The sequence below is a fragment of the Nicotiana tomentosiformis genome, chromosome 8 (assembly GCF_000390325.3).
Source record: "Nicotiana tomentosiformis chromosome 8, ASM39032v3, whole genome shotgun sequence".
NCBI classification, from domain to species: domain Eukaryota; kingdom Viridiplantae; phylum Streptophyta; class Magnoliopsida; order Solanales; family Solanaceae; genus Nicotiana; species Nicotiana tomentosiformis.
Window position 1 is genome coordinate 144,073,438 of NC_090819.1, and position 20,327 is coordinate 144,093,764.

The 20,327-nt window shown below is 37.1% G+C and overlaps 2 protein-coding genes and 1 long non-coding RNA gene across 3 annotated transcripts in view; 2 read left to right on the top strand and 1 right to left on the bottom strand.

Annotated features, from left to right (window-relative positions):
• The first annotated feature begins 182 nt into the window (after nucleotides 1-182).
• LOC104106000 (plant UBX domain-containing protein 10-like) lies at nucleotides 183-6,653 on the top strand. Its single transcript, XM_009614449.4, has 4 exons — nucleotides 183-1,138; nucleotides 5,579-5,749; nucleotides 5,847-6,050; nucleotides 6,243-6,653. The coding sequence occupies exons 1-4, from the start codon at nucleotides 350-352 to the stop codon at nucleotides 6,471-6,473; spliced, it is 1,395 nt and encodes a 464-aa protein (XP_009612744.1). The 5' UTR covers nucleotides 183-349; the 3' UTR covers nucleotides 6,474-6,653.
• Nucleotides 1,145-4,629, top strand: LOC138896991 (uncharacterized). The gene is made up of 2 exons (XR_011410702.1): nucleotides 1,145-2,658; nucleotides 3,553-4,629. It is a non-coding gene; the product is annotated as an uncharacterized lncRNA (long non-coding RNA).
• Nucleotides 6,654-7,507: 854 nt separating the features above from the next.
• The window catches only part of LOC104097448 (putative late blight resistance protein homolog R1B-16), a 65,446-nt gene continuing 52,626 nt past the window's right edge, over nucleotides 7,508-20,327 (bottom strand). The window contains exon 4 of the mRNA XM_070182932.1: nucleotides 7,508-7,736. The gene's annotated coding sequence lies outside the window, so the exon portion shown is untranslated. The remainder of the gene's footprint in view (nucleotides 7,737-20,327) is intronic.

The window sequence follows — 20,327 nt, forward strand, 5'->3', positions numbered from 1 at the left end:
AGGCTCAATTCTTGTCAATCACCATACCAAATGAAAACAAGGGTAAAAAAACATTGATATTTTTTTAAAAATTAAAGATAACCTACTAAGAAAATGAGAATGGCAGATTCGTAATTACAAAGGTAGTCAGAGGCATTTTTGGCTTTTCACGACTCGACGTCACGTAAAACTGATAAAACCCAACGCCATAGTCCATTACATTATAGTTGCAAAGAAGCTTCGCGATTTCTGTAATTGTCATTTCATCAAACACTTCGCAGAAGAATACAGAGCGATTATTGTCCCTTAATTTTACATAGCGAGCAAAATATAGGCGAAAATTCAAATTGAATTGGACAGTAAGATAAAAATGAGCGATGTAGCTGATAAGATAGCGTATTTTCAAGCGATCACAGGTGTCGAAGACGCCGATTTGTGCACTGAAATACTCGCCGCTCATGGCTGGGATCTCGAGCTTGCGATCTCTACTTTTACATCATCAAACTCTTCAGAAAATCACCATTCTGCTACTGACTATGCCTCCGAACCCACCACTAGCACGAATTTACCACCGGAAGAAACCGGTCTTGTTGCCGGTGGAACCGCCGGACAACCACCGGGACTAGCTTGGAAAATTATTACTCTTCCGTTCTCCATCATTTCCGGTAGTCTAGGGTTAATTTCAGGTGCTTTAGGGTTTGGTGTATGGGCCGCGGGAGGTGTACTTTCCTATTCGTTGAGAATGATCGGGCTCAATTCGGGCCGTAATGGCGAGTCCACGTCACCTTTAGTATCTGTATCTGCATCGGCTTCAGAGGCAATGAATTTTGTGAATATTTTTGAGAGGGATTTTGGGAGTATAAGGCCGAATTTTATTGCTGAAGGTTTTATGGATGCTTTACAGAGGTCTAGGCATGAGTTTAAGCTGCTTTTTGTGTATTTGCATTCGCCTGAGCATCCTGATACGCCTATGTTTTGCGAAAGGACTTTGTGCAATGAGGCGTTGGTGGCATTTATTAATGAGAATTTTGTTTCCTGGGGTGGGAGTATTAGAGCTAGTGAAGGTTTCAAGATGAGTAATAGCTTGAAGGCGTCAAGGTTTCCCTTTTGTGCTGTTGTTATGGCTGCGACAAACCAGAGGATTGCTCTGCTTCAGCAGGTAAACAATGAAGTCTGTTAGGCGATTTAATGATATGATTGTTTTATTTTTTGCAAATTGTCAATGTGCTGTTAGTGTATGGATTTGGGTTAATAGAGAGCTCGTAAAGGAAACAATTTCTAGAAATGGTTTGTATCAGGCAAATGCTGTTATATTGCTTTGCAAATTGTCGATATAGTGTTAGTATATGAATTTGGATTGACTGAGAGCCCATAATGGAAATAGTATCTAGAAATTGTTTGTATCTTGTCTAACACATTTCGGGGAAATACTTTAGTTGAAGTGAATGCATATTAAATCCTGGCTTAAAGTTGCTTTATTTAGTCAAAGACTAGCTTTAGATTATGTGAGGGAAATTATGATTCTAGATTGAATTTGGATCAGTAACTTGAAAGCAATCAGCACAATCTTGGACAAACTGGGGATTGCTTGGAAAAAATCCTTTAAACTTGGGGTCTTCATAAACCTTCGATTCCTTTTTTGTGCGTGTGCATGATAGAGCCGGCTTTAACTTATTAACCACATAGGATATTGGAGAGCAATGCATGTCAAAATATGATTTCGTACTTAGTGGCATGGCAGGATTTGATTTAAGGACTTTGTTGACTTGTCAGGTCGAGACAAAGCAATGACAACGTTGAACAATTTGTCAAGCACCTGAGTTTATTATAAAACACTCCTCAGTTTGCCATACTTTGTTTTATATGATACTTGTTTTCCTAATAAGTAACGAGTTCAGTGCGGAAATCAGTAATGCCTAGCTTAATGTGTTTTTCCTAGATGTTTACTTTTCTACACACAGAGCGTATGGTCGGTTTCTTCTGTCACTAATAATATATGACAAAATGAGAGAATTTGGAATAGAACTGCTGGTAAATTCAAGAGGATCTAATTGACTATGGGATTGAAGTATAGTTACTTACCTGATTGCAATTAAGTTGTCTGGCTATTTCTGTTAACTTCTATACTACTGTTGCACTAGTTTACAAAAGTTCCTTTTGAATCATTTTCTAGAGTTAGAGAATGATCTGAGTGCACTAACTGTTGTATGCTCAGTCAGCTGATTTTTGTGATTTTGGGTATGTAGGTGTCATATGGTTGTGTCCCTCTTTGTTATGCTGAAAGATTAATCTTTGAAGTAGAAAGAGAAATGGTGGATCCTGTGTTTCTACCTCATTCTTTCCTTATCCACATAGTTACACCTTTTGCGCCAGCTTGAATATCAAGAAATATATAAATACACCAACGACAACAACAATACCTCAGTCCCAAACAAGTTGGGTCAGCTGTATGAATCCTCACTTCTTCATTTAGGCTCAACTCATACCATCATCATACATGAAATATATTAATCAAGATAGAAAGATTTTCCTACTGAAATGATGTCTAAAACTGTCATAAAAAAGAAACAAACTTTGTTACACAAGCTTCCTTTTATCATTATTGGAGCAAGGTTTAGTATTTTTAAGTATCAAGGTTCTATTTTTTTTACCCTTGTATGCTATGTACTCAGCAGGGGTGTCAATGGTTCGGTTCGGCCGGTTATTTTATAAAATTTGTACCATACCAATTTTTCGGTTATTCTATTATGTATAACCAAAATTAGACTTTTTGAAACCGTCCCAATCATGTCGGTTTGTCTTCGGGTTCGGTATGGTTCGGTTAATTTTCAGTAATGTTTTTAAATGGCATGTAAAAGTCACTAGTAGAAGCAGAATGCAATAATATACGTACTTTTATAGGATTTAACAAAACTTTTTAGACATTTTTACAGTTTAAAATGTGATGAATTAAGAAACTACGAAAGATGGCTAGAGTATAGATTCATCAACTATTCTATAGCAGCGTAAAAGAAACTAAACAAATACAAATAAAATATAAATCACACGAGTGGAAAGATATTAATCAAGTTGGGATTCAAGAATAAATTCTATAGAAGATTAAACATTCAAAAAGATAAATCTAAATCATACGAAAGGAAACATATTTAATACATTGTAGTTTGCTACTCATAATTGCCACAATACCTTGTGTCTTGCTAGTGAATATGCTCGAAATGATTTAGTTTCAATAAAAGTAGCACAATAGGTTTGGGAGTTACGATTTTTAGTTTAATTACTTGTTGGCTTGTAACTGTTTCATAATTCCAAGGCCCAAGAAAAAAATTAATGCTTTATTATTTTTAAACTTAATATATAAATATATTTTTCATATTATAAATTTATTCGGTACGGTTCGGTATTTTTTCGGTTTATTTTCACAAAATAAAAAACCTAACCCAATTATCGTTATGGTTATAGATTTATATAAAAACCTACGATTTTATGAAAAGAAACCTAAAAATCGATTCGGTACGATACGGTTCGGTCGATTTAGTCGGTTTTTAAATATCCATCGACACCCCTAGTACTCAGTGTGACGAAATCGATTATTGTTAGAAGCAGATTTATCAACTTTTGCACATGATTGCCCACTTTGGTTTTATGCTTCATTGTCTCTTTCACTTCAATATTCGTTTAACAGCTTGTTTGGATGGTTGTTACCCATTGTATCGTATTGTATTGTTATCCCAAAACAATGTTTGTTTTGATTGTTTCTTTAATATTTGTTGTATTGTATTGTTGAATCCATTGTTCCGGAACAATGAATAATCCCATTTTTTGAAACAACCGATTTGGTGTGGTGGGATTGTTTCCTATTTTTCTTTCCAATTATGCCCTAACTTATTACTCAATAATTCTATTTTATCCTTCACATTTTTTTATTTTAACACCAAATCTCCAACCTATAACCTACTTTATCTTAGTCCCTTTTTTTCCTTCTGCCGCTTCCAACTCCAACATAAAAGGTATAGGTTTTGCCTTCTTTTTGTTTCATTTTTTCTCTTAATGTGTTTTTAACTCCAATTCTGATTACTTTAACTCTAATTCTTTGTTCTGCCAATTCTCGTTCCTTTCTTTATCATAGTTCTTTATTTTATTTTTTTCTAATGATAGTTAAAGACATTTGGTGATAAATTAGTAGAAAGGGGTTTTCTTAAATTATTTTTATGCGTAATTCTTGATAAATTTAATATTTAAACAATTAAGAGTATTTTAGTGAACTTATCAGTTATAGTCAGTACGATACAGTCAAACCAAACAGCAAAAGGTTAATTAAAAACAGCAACACGATACAATCTATCCAAACATTGTATTTATAAAACGATACAACACAATATAATACAATACAATACATTATAAAACGATGGGTAACAACCATCCAAACAAGCTTGTAGTTTTTTAAAATATTACTTTTCAGTTGTTCTGGACAATAGGGCACACTTGAAGTATTTTTTGTTAGGAAATTTATCTCTCTTTAAATATCTGAAATCACTTCTATCAGAAATAAAAACTTTCCCCTAAATCTCAAGCCTAAAGTTTACCTTTTACTTTTTTATCCATCCCTAAGTGAGTAAAAGGGCGAGTATTATCATGTCATATTTCCTAAAAGCGCCGGTTTCAGCACCCATGGATTATCGTTGAACACAATGTTATCTCTGTATTGAAGCGAATTGATCCTTGTTTGTTCTTCCAGCACACTGCTTCATCCTGTTCCATGATACATTAGTCAGGTTATTGGAGAGGTTAGCATGTGGTATTCCTTGCTGCTGCTATATGACAATGTCAAAATTGTATTCGTGAGTTGTGTTAAGATGCTCTGTTGAGTCCTGATCTTTTGGTCAAGAAATAAAATCATATGAGAAGCTTTATTCTCTTTCGGTTTAGCTGCTTGTGTGGGGTCGCCTTAAGCATATCTGTATTCCTTGTTTACTTAGGTTTACTGTTGTTATCTTTTAATCTAGGAGGAAAGATAGTGGTTTTCTAGCTAAAAGGCGAATTGCTGTGCTCTATTACCCTCATGGAAACGAAGTTTTGACCTCCCTGTTCCTTTGTATAGGTAATATGTTAATGATGTTTGAAGTCCTAGATTTGAAGTTAAAGCCTTGAGTGCGGTCTCTCTCTTGTAATTATCTTAGAAAACATAGTATTGATTAGCACTGGTTAGTGCTGGTTAGCGTCCGGCGTTGTAGTATTTTTGCTTAGCGGTTTGGCTTAGTCTATTTGACGTATTGGAAATGTTTGTCATTAATTGGGCCATATCATGTGGACATTCTTTCCTGTGGGTTTTGTTAGTTCTGTACTTCCTTTCTATTGCTTTATCCTTCTTAGCTATCTAGCAAAAAGTAGCTGTGCAAGCTTTTTCCCATTTGTCGGCGAAATCCAATTCTAGTTGTATTTACTATGTTATATACCAAAAGTAGTGCAAAATCATACCAGATATTATTTGATGTTTTGTGGCAGCAAACTTGCTGGACTGGTTTCTACAACAGCTACTTCATTATCCTCTCCTTCAGGTTGATGTCTTCTTGTATATTATATTCTGATGAACACTCTGCAGGTGGAGGGACCAAAATCTCCTGAAGAATTGCTTACTGCACTGCAAAGGGTGCTTGAGGAAAGTGCACCTGTGCTTGTTTCTGCCAGGCTTGAAGCAGAAGAAAGGAGAACTAATATACGTTTGAGGGAGGAGCAGGATGCCGCTTATCGTGCTGCACTTGAAGCTGATCAGGTAAGTACTTTTAGGTTCTAAATAGGCTTTACAAGTTCAATCTTGAGAACAAGGAAAAAGTACTTTGTGCGTTGCTGAACTGTTTATCCTATACCAGGCTAGAGAGCGTCAGAGGAGAGAAGAGCAAGAGCGGCAGGAAAGGGAAGCTGCTGAAGCTGAGAGGAAAAGAAAGGAGGAAGAAGAGGCTCATGAAAGAGCAGCCCGTGAAGCCACTGAAAGAGAAGCTGCATTGGCTAAGATGCGTGAGGAGAAATTACTGTCACTGGGCCCTGAACCTGATAAGGGTCCTGATGTTACTCAAGTAATCATCTTGGTCTTGGTTCTTTTATTTACCTGTCTATCAGTATATATCATAACCGTAAATATGTGGTTGTTTTTGTTGGTTTTAAGCACGCAAAAAGAAAACCTTGACAGTAAAACGCATATATTAAATGCAGTAGAAATACCTACTTCGCAGATGATTAAATTCTTTGTTTTTGCTTGTATCCTTCAGGTTTTGGTAAGGTTTCCTACCGGTGAGCGCAAGGATAGGAGATTTCACTGTACTTCAACTATACAATCTCTGTATGACTATGTAGATTCTCTGGGATGCCTGGAGGTTGAAAAATACAGCCTTGTGTCTAACTTCCCCCGCACAGTGTATGGCTCAGAGAAGCTTGCTCTGTCCCTGAAAGATGCTGGATTACACCCCCAGGCCAGCCTTTTTGTTGAGTTGAACTCATGAGAACAACATGCTGAATAATGGGGTCTATTGGAAGTTTTGTGCTAGAGCTGTCATCTTCTGCTAAAAACGTTTGTATGTCGATCAGAATTGGCAATGAATTCAATTAGATGCACTATTGTCTTGTTAACGTCGTTAATTTTCATCTACTTTTCCTTAAAATGAATGGATAATTGGATACCATGATATATCCTTTAAGTGGCCGCATAATGGTCGACCACTTAATCTGGCAAGGTATATTTGAATGAAGCACCACATATAATCTCTCATCTTACGAGATAACATCTCAATTTAAAATTAAAAGAAAAAGTGAACAAGTATTTCTTTGGAAATATTAGAAGGCTAGATTTGTCAGCAAGAATGTTACGTTCGCTCAATGATTTATCCTGTTATCCTCTTTACTCATTTTTCATCACATTTGAGTGTTGATGTAATGTAACACATGCCTAGGTGACATGTCCCAATGTTTTTTGTACGTGAAAATTTATTGTGAATTGTCTAGTTTTATATGTTGTTAACCTATCACAATCTTTCTCCTTTATACAAAATTGGGACCGGGAATCGGCAATGGGAAAGACATTGAACAGGCCAAGAGTATTTGCATAGGACTAACTCAAGGCCTGTTTCCTATCTATCTTAAGGACCACAGGTATATTGTCATTTCTAAAACAGGAAAGACATAACTAACTAGCAGCCTAAATACTAAAACAGGAAAGACATAACTAAATAGCAGCCCTTTAGAGTGGCTACCTGATGTCATTTTCATAAGTTACACAACTCTTGACATATCTAGCTCTTGTTGGATGTCGTTGCAAATTCGCAAGGGAATGACAATACCAATGTAAATCAGTCAGCTGCAGCTTGGTACTAGCTGCTAATCCCTTAGCAATCTGTTTTAAGGAAACCAAAATACAACCATAGCAAAACTCAAATTATGCACCTTCCTCTGAGTCTTCATCTGCATGTTCACGAATGTAATTTGTTGAAAGAATCTCCCAAATGACTATGGAGTAAATGTAAAGTGAGAGTAGCAAAAAAATATTAGAGTTCATAGCCCTTTTTCTTCATAAGCAAGACATATCCACATAGCTTAAATGATTCAACATATCTAATTTCAACCAAACAACAATTGTTCAAATTTTTTGTTGATGTTGTGGGGAAGCCTTGGTATACAAGTAGTAGACAATAGATAAAGATATGGTTCTCTAAGCAAGGCACCTTTCAAAAGGTTTATTGTTCCTAACATATTTCTATCACCAAATCTCCCTACAATTTGAATTCAGGTCTCTTTCTTCCATTGTAGAACTGAAAAGTACGAACTGTATACTACAAAATGCAGTCTAAAGAATCGAACAAATTAACCGAGGAATCCGATTCATTGTGAGAGTAAACCTAATATTATTTTTGGTTCACCTTTACATGTTTGTCTATTCGATGAGTAGTGGTTTAGTTTTCCTCTGATATCAGGAAGGAAGAACCAAATAATAACAAGAACAAACTACCATGGACTTTTCCCCAACTCAAAATTTTGCAACACACTGACACACAAAAGAGCACTAAAGAAAAATACAGCAACAACAAACAACAATAACGAACACTAAGGAGCCCTCATAAGAATGACGTAACAAAGACAGTATGAGCTCAATTGCTCAATTTATCAAAGAAAATTGACAAGGATAGGCAAGCTGTACAAGGATCGACAGAGCAGGAATGGCCAAATTCAGAATATTAACATAGCCAAACTGTACAAGGATATTATTGTTAGTCCCGCCAATATTGCTGTATTTGTAAATAATAATTCTGCAAAATATAAGTTATCGTAATGAAACAGTAATTAATTCGAGCCCACTGAATTCACAGTGTTTCCTTAAGGAATTTAATCCCCTCCTAGTACCCAAGGTAATTGATTATTTCCTCCCAGGATAGAACGAATCACACACTGGTGTAGCGGTACTTCAAACCCCAGTGTTTCAGCGAACACAAAGTTCGGTAGCAAATCACACTTACAGTTACTTTGTTTGAAGTTAAAACAATGCAGAACGAAGGAGTAGAAACTCAGAAAATCGTATGGAAATGCTGAGAGGAAGGAGTGCAATGTATAGCCAAAGTTGAGCATTTTGCAGTTTTGTTGGTGTTTTCGTTCTTCGTTCGTGTCTTTCTTCAACAGATGCTGCACATATATATAGCAGCCAACTTTGAAGATGAACGACCCTCCATCCTCCATGGTGGAACATGCACTAGCTTGTTTGTGGAGCAAGCACTTGGCCATGGTGGGAAGAGCATTAGGCGGCTGCCATTGCAGCTGGTGGTCAATACACGGATTGGAAAATATTCGTTACAAATGCGGATAATCTTACGTTAATATTTACTATTAACAAATAAATTTGGTCCAAAAAATTAATCAATCAATCATTTGACCAAATCCAAATCCGAATCCGAAGCCGAAGCCGAAGCCGAAGCCGTAGCCGAGCGAGCGACGACGACGACGGCGCGATGCTTGCTTTCTTCTTAACTCTTTAAGAACTACAAGAAGAGCAATTATATATATACCCACCAAAAATCTTTTCCTCTTCCAATATAGGACAATGTCTCATTGTTAAGAGGGGGAAACTTAAAATTTTACTAATTTTTTTTTTATTTTCCCTCAATTTCCCATTCACCCTCATTTTAAGACTATTTCATCTTAAAAACAAAACCTCAACAATCCCCCACATGAATGGGGAATGGCTATATCACGGAAGTATACATGAAAAAACTGTGTGATTTGCAAGCAAGGATTAATCGCATCTGGATAAGTAGGTTTCCCTTTGAACTTTCCGTAGTAAACTTATGTCGGATATACTCGGTCAATCGGTAGATTTGATATCTTTGAACCGTCGATCTTTGGTGTATACCTAGACAACCATAAGTCACACAATCAACCCTTAACCGTCTTTGGTTCTCATTGTTGTGTTCGTTTCAGCCATGAACACCGCCTGGTTTCATAAGTGCGTAGAGAACTGGCCTTACAAAGTTCTCCTTGAAGCGGCTAACACTTCACACTTACATAGGTGATTCCTAAACGTGGCATCCTGTAGATACACTAATTGATATACCCTGTATCAAATTTAGAAATCATTAAAAAGCCTTAATGCTTTATCCTTGGTACTGAACATTGTCTCATCACGAGAACAGACTAAAATTTTATTTGACAATGTTGAACCGTCATTAATGACTTTGTTTGATCTCCTTGAACCTAGATCTTGGGATCTCCAGTCTTCTAGGTAGAGTTACCGCCACAATGACTTGTTCTCGGCCATAGCCCCATTCCCCTTGATGATTTCTCAGCTACCTCTCTAGTTAGACCTTTTGTAAGTGGATCTGACACATTATCACTTGACTTTACGTAGTCAATCGTGATAATTCCTCTAGAGAGTAATTGCCTAACGATTTTATGTCTTCGTCGTATATGACGAGATTTACCGTTATACATAACGCTCCCAGCCCTTCCAATTGCCGCTTGACTATCACAATGTATGCATATTGGTGCCAACGGTTTGGGCCAAAATGGAATGTCTTCCAAGAAATTGCGGAGCTATTCAGCTTCTTCACCGGCTTTATCTAAGGCTATGAATTCAGCCTCCATTGTAGAGCGGACAATACATGTTTGTTTGGACGACTTCCAAGATACCACTCCTCCACCAATAGTGAATACATATCCACTCGTGGACTTAGAATCAGTTGAACCGATGATCCAATTTGCATCACAGTATCCCTCAATCACCGCAGGAAATTTACTGTAGTGCAAGTCAAAGTTCTGGGTATGTTCTAAATATCCCAAAACTCGTTTCATTGCCATCCAGTGAGATTAGCCTGGATTGCTCATATATCGACTCAGTTTACTTATAGCACAAGCTATATCTGGTCGTGTACAATTCATGATATACATTAAGCATCCCAACACACGAGCATAATCCAATTGTGATATGCTTTGGCCTTTATTCTTTGCTAATGCAAGATTAACGTCAATTGGAGTCTTTGCAACTTTAAAGCTCAAGTGCTTGAATTTTTCAAGTACTGTCTTAATATAATGAGATTGTGACAATGCCAGGCCTTGAAACGAGTTTTGGGATATTTCTTCTTTCCACCGCGAGATGGTATTGACTTCATATCACAAATATCTGTGTGAATTAAGTCTAAAGGAACAGTCGAAACAACTTGGTTTCCGCTTTCAGTCGACATTTTTCCTGTCAAAGAATGACACAAACAAACGTTTAATAAACATTTTCAAACTGGAGTAAAAATCACGTAGATTTTAATCTCCAACAAAACGTCACGAAGGCTTTACTCCCCAAAACGGGAGTACACAAAACCACAAAAGTTTTAGTTTGCAGAATAATAAGAATAGCACAAATACAGAAATAAATATTAAATTCCTTAAGATTGTTAGTCCCGCCAATATTGCTGTATTTGTAAATAATAATTCTGCAAAATATAAGTTATCGTAATGAAACAGTAATTAATTCGAGCCCACTGAATTCACAGTGTTTCCTTAAGGAATTTAATCCCCTCCTAGTACCCAAGGTAATGGATTATTTCCTCCCAGGATAGAACGAATCACACACTGGTGTAGCGGTACTTCAAACCCCAGTGTTTCAGCGAACACAAAGTTCGGTAGAAAATCACACTTACAGTTGCTTTGTTTGAAGTTAAAATAATGCAGAACGAATGAGTAGAAACTCAGAAAATCGTATGGAAATGCTGAGAGGAAGGAGTGCAATGTATAGCCAAAGTTGAGCGTTTTGCAGTTTTGTTGGTGTTTTCGTTCTTCGTTCGTGTCTTTCTTCAACAACTGCTGCACATATATATAGCAGCCAGCTTTGAAGATGAACGACCCTCCATCCTCCATGGTGGAACATGCACTAGCTTGTTTGTGGAGCAAGCACTTGGCCATGGTGGGAAGAGCATTAGGCGGCTGCTATTGCAGCTGGTGGTCAATACACGGATTGAAAAATATCTGTTACAAATGCGAATAATCTTACGTTAATATTTACTATTAACAAATAAATTTGGTCCAAAAAATTAATCAATCAATCGATCATTTGACCAAATCCAAATCCAAATCCAAATCCAAATCCAAATCCAAATCCTAATCCGAATCCGAATCCGAATCCGAAGTCGATGCCGAAGCCGTAGCCTAAGCCGAGCCGAGCTAGCGACGACGACGGCGCGATGCTTGCTTTCTTCTTAACTCTTTAAGAGTTACAAGAAGAGCAATTATATATATACCCACCAAAAATCTTTTCCTCTTCCAATATGGGAGAATGTAGCCGAAGCCGTAGCTGTAGCCGTAGCCGTTGCCGAAGCCGAGCCGAGCGAGCGACGACGACGACGGCGCGATGCTTGCTTTCTTCTTAACTCTTTAAGAGTTACAAGAAGAGCAATTATATATATACCCACCAAAAATATTTTCCTCTTCCAATATGGGACAATGTCTCATTGTCAAGAGGGGGAAACTTAAAATTTTACTCAAAAATTTCATTTTCCCTCCATTTGCCATTCACCCTCATTTTAAGACTATTTCATCTTAAAAACAAAACCTCAACAATCCCCCACATGAATGGGGAATGGCTATATCACGGAAGTATGCATGAAAAAAATGTGTGATTTGTAAGCAATGATTAATCGCATCTGGATAAGTATTTTGGCAAAATTAGAAAGTTGATGTGTGCTAATTATATTATTTTATGTGGAGACGAGGACTATTAATATGATGGATATCAATTGGATATGATAATAAGTGTACTATGCATTATATAAGTGATGTGTGGTCTAAGAAGAGCCCCAAGGCTAAGTCAAGTTAGAAATTATACGATGGGGTAAAGTTTCAAGTAAGTTCGCACAAGACCTAAATTTAAACAAGTATAACTCTCAAGATATGAACCGTTATATAGTGTATAACCTATCAAACGAAAGGTGTATGTTCCTAGTTTCTAATTATTCACATAGTTTGTCATTTGGAGATTTCTACAAGAAGTTATGACCTTTTTACTAAAGGGTGGCATAATAGCTATGCGAGCCTTGCGTAGCCTACGCAACATTGTAGCATATCCTACGCAGCATAGCCTACGCACCATGCAAATCCAGCAGCTTCCAAATGAAGGGGTATAGAAGTCTACCCTGCATAGCCTTTGTGCGTAGCCCATGCAGGAGGCTACGCAACTTCAAGGGACACATTAAATGGGCTGAAACAAGGGGTTTAGAGAGAGAAAACATTAGTTCTTCAACTTGGAATTGATTTCTAGAGAGGAGGAGCTCTTTCTCCATGGATACACTTCAAGGTAAGTTGTTTTGGCACAAGGATGATTATATAACATCATTTAGTGATAACACTAATATTATTATGGATCAAATCCATAGGAAATGGGTTGAATCTTCAAGAACACCAAAAAGAGGAAAAGTGAGATTCTTCCACCAATAGGTAATCCTTTCACTTGAGCTTCATATATATGTCATATTTGAGTATGAGTAGCATTTTTATGAGTTTTATTTAAAGTTATAAGGGATATTGCATGAACCCTAAGGGTGGGTCTTGAGAATGCCATTTTTGGTAAAGATGGGTGATTGGGAGTATGATTCTTGGGTGTAAGAGTATTATTTATACATACACGTACCAATAAGGTTTATGGAAAGATTATTGAGTTCAAATGGGTAAATATTGAGTTGTGGAATGAAGGAAATCTTGTAGAAGAACCTTGTAACCAAATTGCACACCTAGTGTATGATAAAATGCTCAAATAAGCAAAAACCATGAATATCTTCCTAATTATGGTTCATTTTTGTTATGTTTCTAGATAAATTAAAGATTTTAGGATTTCAGGAACATCGTAGTAATGTAAGGAAGGCTCAAGAGAGATTGGAGCCGTCTAGAGGTCAATTCAAGTGAGAAAGCTATTTTGAAATATCTGCCTAACTTTAAAAAGGTAAGTATCTTGCCTAACCTTGAGTGGGGGAATTACCCCTTAGGCATTGAGTCTTATGTGAAAATTATAATTGAAAACCATGTACGCAAGGTGACGAGTACGTACTTGGTTTATATGTGCAAATTATATCGGTTGAAATTCGTAGACTCCCTTATGTATTAAATTGGAAAATTGTTGGAACTTAGTAAATCCTTGATTTGTCATGTCTCATTACTTGTTTTTTGAGTTTGTATTTTATATGATAATTTGGTGTGATTGCCATTGTGATGACCCAAAAGGTCATCTTATATTTTAGAACTCGTATCTGCACTCTTAAGCCTTAAAAATCTTATTTTTTCCCTCATCGATTTGCGTGCGCAGCCCGGGCAGGTTTCCGAAAAGCTTTTATGTTGAAAACTAATGAAAATAAGAATTTTTACCTTAAAGGTTGATTTTAGTTGACTTCGATCAATATTTTTGGTAAACGAGCCCGGATCTATGCTTTGACGGATTCGGTAGGTTCGTATCAAATTATGGGACCTGGGCGTATGCCCGGAATCGAATTCGGAGGTCCCTAGCTCAAGATATGAATTTTTGATGAAAATTAAAAGTTTGGAAATTATTTGTTTTTAAGAATTGATTGATATTTGGCATTGTTAGTATCGGGTCTGTATTTTAGTTCCGGATCCCGGTACAGTTTCATTATGATATTTAAGACTTGTCTGTGAAATTTGGTGAGAAACGGAGTTGATTTGACGTGATTCGGACGTCCAGTTGAGAAGTTATGGATTTTAAAGTGTTCTTGAGAATCTCATTTGAATTGATTTCCTTTGAACTTTCCGCAATAAACTTATGTCGTATATACTCGGTCAATCGATAGATTTGATATCTTTGAACCGTCGATCTTTGGAGTATACCTAGACAACCATAAGTCACACAATCAACCCTTAACCGTCTTTGGTTCTCATTGTTGTGCTCGTTTCAGCCATGAACACCGCCTAGTTTCATAAGTGCATAGAGAACTGACCTTACAAAGTTCTCCTTGAAGCGGCTAACACTTCACACTTACATAGGTGATTCCTAAACGTGGCATCCTGTAGATACACTAATTGATATACCTGTATCAAATTTAGAAATCATTAAAAAGCCTTAATGCTTTATCCTTGGTACTGAACATTGTCTCATCACGAGAACAGACTAAAATTTTATTTGACAATGTTGAACCGTCATTAATGACTTTGTTTGATCTCCTTGAACCTAGATCTTCGGATCTCCAGTCTTCTAGGTAGAGTTACCGCCACAATGACTTGTTCTCGGCCATAGCCCCATTCCCCCTTGATGATTTCTCAACTACCTCTCTAGTTAGGCCTTTTGTAAGTGGATCCGACACATTATCACTTGACTTTACGTAGTCAATCGTGATAATTCCTCTAGAGAGTAATTGCCTAACGATTTTATGTCTTCGTCGTATATGACGAGATTTACCGTTATACATAACGCTCCCAGCCCTTCCAATTGCCGCTTGACTATCACAATGTATGCATATTGGTGCCAACGGTTTGGGCCAAAATGGAACGTCTTCCAAGAAATTCCGGAGCCATTCAGCTTCTTCACCGGCTTTATCTAAGGCTATGAATTCAGCCTCCATTGTAGAGCGGGCAATACATGTTTGTTTGGACGACTTCCAAGATACCGCTCCTCCACCAATAGTGAATACATATCCACTCGTGGACTTAGAATCAGTTGAACCGGTGATCCAATTTGCATCACAGTATCCCTCAATCACCGCAGGGAAATTACTGTAGTGCAATTCAAAGTTCTGGGTATGTTCTAAATATCCCAAAACTCGTTTCATTGCCATCCAATGAGATTGGCCTGGATTGCTCGTATATCGACTCAGTTTACTTATAGCACAAGCTATATCTGGTCGTGTACAATTCATGATATACATTAAGCATCCCAACACACGAGCATAATCCAATTGTGATATGCTTTGGCCTTTATTCTTTGCTAATGCAAGATTCACGTCAATTGGAGTCTTTGCAACTTTAAAGCCCAAGTGCTTGAATTTTTCAAGTACTGTCTTAATATAATGAGATTGTGACAATGCCAGACCTTGAGGAGTCTTATGGATCTTAATTCCCAGAATTAAATCAGCAACTCCCAAGTCTTTCATATCAAACTTGCTATTGAGCATACGCTTAGTAGCATTTATGTTGGCAATGTCATTACTCATTATCAGCATATCATCCACATATAGGCAAACAATGACTATGTGATTTGGAACATTTTTAATGTACACACATTTATCACATTCATTTATCTTAAAACCATTTGACAACATTGTTTGGTCAAATTTCGCATGCCATTGTTTGGGTGCTTGTTTTAGTCCGTAAAGAGACTTAACAAGTCTACATACCTTCTTTTCTTTACCTGGAACCACAAACCCTTCAGGTTATTCCATGTAAATTTCTTCCTCCAACTCTCCATTAAAGAAGGCCGTCTTAACATCCATTTGATGAATTTCAAGACCATACACTGCAGCTAATGCTACTAATATCCGTATGGACGTAATTCTTGTAACTGGAGAGTATGTATCAAAGTAGTCTAGACCTTCTCGTTGTCTATACCATTTGACTACGAGTCTTGCCTTGAATTTATCAATAGTGCCATCATCTTTGATTTTTCTCTTAAAAATCCATTTAGAACCCAAATGTTTATTTCCAGGAGGATGATCAACCAATTCCCATGTATGGTTGTTCAATATGGATTCTATTTTACTATTGACTGCCTCTTTCCAAAACAATAATTCGGAAGAATTCATAGCTTCTTTAAATGTTTGAGGCTCATTCTCCAATAAGAAAGTCACAAAATCTGGTTCAAATGAAGTAGAAGTTCTTTGACGTTTACTACGTCTTGGATCCTCCTGATTACATGTACTTTCTTTTGTTTCTTCCCGAGGTCGTTTAGATCCTTCACCAAACGACTCACATTCCTTTTCATACGGATATATATTTTCAAAGAACTCAACATTATCTGATTCTATAACCGTATTATTATGAATGTCGGGATTTTCTGATTTATGAACCAGAAATCGATATGCTTTACTATTTGTCGCATATCCTATGAAAACACAATCAATGGTTTTCGGTCCTATCTTTACCCTTTTGGGTTTAGGAACTTGCACTTTTGCCAAACACCCCCACACTTTAAAATAATTCAAGCTGGGCTTCCTTCCTTTCCATTTTTCATATGGAATGGATTGTGTTTTGCTATGGGGCACTCGATTTAATATTCGATTAGCCGTAAGAATGGCTTCCTCCACAAGTTCTGTGGCAAACCAGAACTTATCAACAACGCATTCATCATCTCCTTTAATGTGCGATTCTTTCTTTCCGCAATCCCATTAGATTGGGGCGTGTAATGGGCTATTGTTTGATGAATAATTCCATATTCTAAACATATTTCTTCAAAATGAGATTCATATTCACCACCCCTATCACTTCTTATCATTTTTACTTTCTTGTAAAGTTGCGTTTCAACTTCATTTTTGTATTGCCTGAATGTGTCTATTGCTTCATCTTTACTATTCAGTAAGTAAACATAGCAATATCGAGTACCATCGTCAATAAAAGTTATGAAATACTTCTTTTCACCGCGAGATGGTATTGACTTCATGTCACAAATATCTGTGTGAATTAAGTCTAAAGGATTTGAATTCCTTTCAACTGACTTATAAGGATGTTTAACATACTTAGATTCCACACATGTTTGACATTTTGATTTTTCGCATTCAAACTTAGGTAGTACTTCCAAGTTAATCATTTTCCGCAAGGTTTTATAATTGACATGACCCAAACGTACATGCCATAAATCATTTGACTCAAGTAAGTAAGAAGAAGCTGAAATATTATTATTATTTTCTACAACCATTACGTTCAGATTGTAAAGGCCCTCGGTGAGGTAACCTTTCCTACAAATATTTCATTCTTACTTATGACAACCTTGTTGGACACAAAAACGCACTTAAAACCTTGCTTAACAAGAAGTCCAGTAGAGACTAAATTCTTTCTCATTTCGGGAACATGAAGGACATTGTTCAAAGTCATGACCTTGCCACAAGTCATTTTCAGAAATATCTTCCCATATCCTTCAACTTTTGTTGTTGAAGCATTTCCCATATAAACTGTCTCTCCGGGTCCAGCAGGAGCATAAGTAGCAAAAGCGTCTCTAACTGCACAAACATGGCGAGTGGCTCCTGAATCAAACCACCACAGTTTAGGATTTTCCACCAAGTTATATTAAGAAAGCATGGCACACAAGTTATCAACATCATAATGATTTACTACCATGTTTGCTTGACCCCTTTTCTTGTCTTTCTTCAGAGCACGACACTCTGTAGATTTGTGTCATTTTTCCTACAGTTGTAGCAGTTTCCACTGAACCGCTTCTTGCTTGGGTTGTATTTCGGACCAGAAGCCTTCTTCCTCTTTTTGTTATCTTCAATAATATTTGCTCCCATTATTGTTGAATTTCCACGGCCTCTCCTTTCAGCAGTTTTATTGTCCTCTTCGATTCTCAACCGAACAATGAGATCTTCAAGGGACATTTACTTTCGTTTGTGTTTCAAATAATTTTTGAAGTCCTTCCACAACGGAGGTAACTTCTCAATCATTGCTGCTACTTGGAATGCTTCATTGATGACAAGACCTTCAGCAAGTAGATCATGAATAATCACTTGCAATTCCTGGACTTGGGTAATAACAGACTTGCTATCTACCATTTTGTAGTCCAAAAATTTTACGGCAACGAATTTCTTCATCCCGGCATCTTCAGTTTTATATTTCTTTTCAAGCGCATTCCACAATTCTTTTGACGTCTCCACGCCACTGTATACATTATACATATTATAATCTAGTCCGCTAAGAATATAATTCTTTCATAAAAAATCAGAATGCTTCCACGCTTCAATCACGATAAAGCGTTCATTCTATGGAGTTTTATCTGGCAGATCAGGAACATCTTCCTTGATGAACTTCTGTAGACATAACGTAGTTAAGTAGAAGAACATCTTCTGCTGCCAGCGCTTGAAATCAATCCCGGAAAATTTTTTGGGTTTTTTTGCCGGTGCCAACACCGGTGTTCGGCTTGTCGATGCGTTGGCAGTCACCGTCGGAACAGCTTGGTTTCCGCTTTCAGTCGACATTTTTCCTGTCAAAGAATGACACAAATAAACGTTTTCAAACTAGAGTAAAAATCACGTAGATTTTAATCTCCAACAAAACGCCACGAAGGCTTTACTCTCCAAAACGGGAGTACACATAACCACAAAGGTTTTAGTTTGCAGAATAATAAGAATAACAAAAATACAGAAATAAATATTAAATTCCTTAAGATTGTTAGTCCCGCCAATATTGCTGTATTTGTAAATAATAATTCTGCAAAATATAAGTTATCGTAATGAAACAGTAATTAATTCGAGCCCACTGAATTCACAGTGTTTCCTTAAGGAATTTAATCCCCTCCTAGTACCCAAGGTAATTGATTATTTCCTCCCAGGATAGAACGAATCACACACTGGTGTAGCGGTACTTCAAACCCCAGTGTTTCAGCGAACACAAAGTTCGATAGCAAATCACACTTACAGTTGCTTTGTTTGAAGTTAAAACAATGCAGAACGAAGGAGTAGAAACTCAGAAAATCGTATGGAAATGCTGAGAGGAAGGAGTGCAATGTATAGCCAAAGTTGAGCATTTTGCAGTTTTGTTGGTGTTTTCGTTCTTCGTTCGTGTCTTTCTTCAACAGCTGCTGCACATATATATAGCAGCCAGCTTTGAAGATGAACGACCCTCCATCATCCATGGTGGAACATGCACTAGCTTGTTTGTGGAGCAAGCACTTGGCCATGGTAGGAAGAGCATTAGGCGGCTGCCATTGCACCTGGTGGTCAATACACGGATTGGAAAATATCCGTTACAAATGCGGATAATCTTACGTTAATATTTACTATTAACAAATAAATTTGGTCCAAAAAATTAATCAATCAATCAATCATTTGACCAAATCCAAATCCGAATCCGAAGCCGAAGCCGAAGCCGAAGTCGTAGCGGTAGACGAAGCCGAGCCGAGCGAGCGACGACGACGACGGCGCGAGGCTTGCTTTCTTCTTAACTCTTTAAGAGCTACAAGAAGAGCAATTATATATATACCCACCAAAAATCTTTTCCTCTTCCAATATGGGACAATGTCTCATTGTCAAGAGGGGAAACTTAAAATTTTACTCAAAATTTTTATTTTCCCTCCATTTCCCATTCACCCTCATTTTAAGACTATTTCATCTTAAAAACAAAACCTCAATAATCCCCCCACATGAATGTGGAATGTCTATATCACGGAAGTATGCATGGAAAAACTATGTGATTTGCAAGCAAGGATTAATCGCATCTGGAAAAGTAGGTTTCCCTTTAAACTTTCCGTAGTAAACTTATGTCGGATATACTCGGTCAATCGGTATATTTGATATCTTTGAACCGTCGATCTTTGGTGTATACCTAGACAACCATAAGTCACACAATCAACCCTTAACCGTCTTTGGTTCTCATTGTTGTATTCGTTTCAGCCATGAACACCGCCTGGTTTCATAAGTGCGTAGAGAACTGGACTTACAAAGTTCTCCTTGAAGCGGCTAACACTTCACACTTACATAGGTGATTCCTAAACGTGGCATCCTGTAGATACACTAATTGATATACCCTGTATCAAATTTAGAAATCATTAAAAAGCCTTAATGCTTTATCCTTGGTACTGAACATTGTCTCATCACGAGAACAGACTAAAATTTTATTTGACAATGTTGAACCGTCATTAATGACTTTGTTTGATCTCCTTGAACCTAGATCTTGGGATCTCCAGTCTT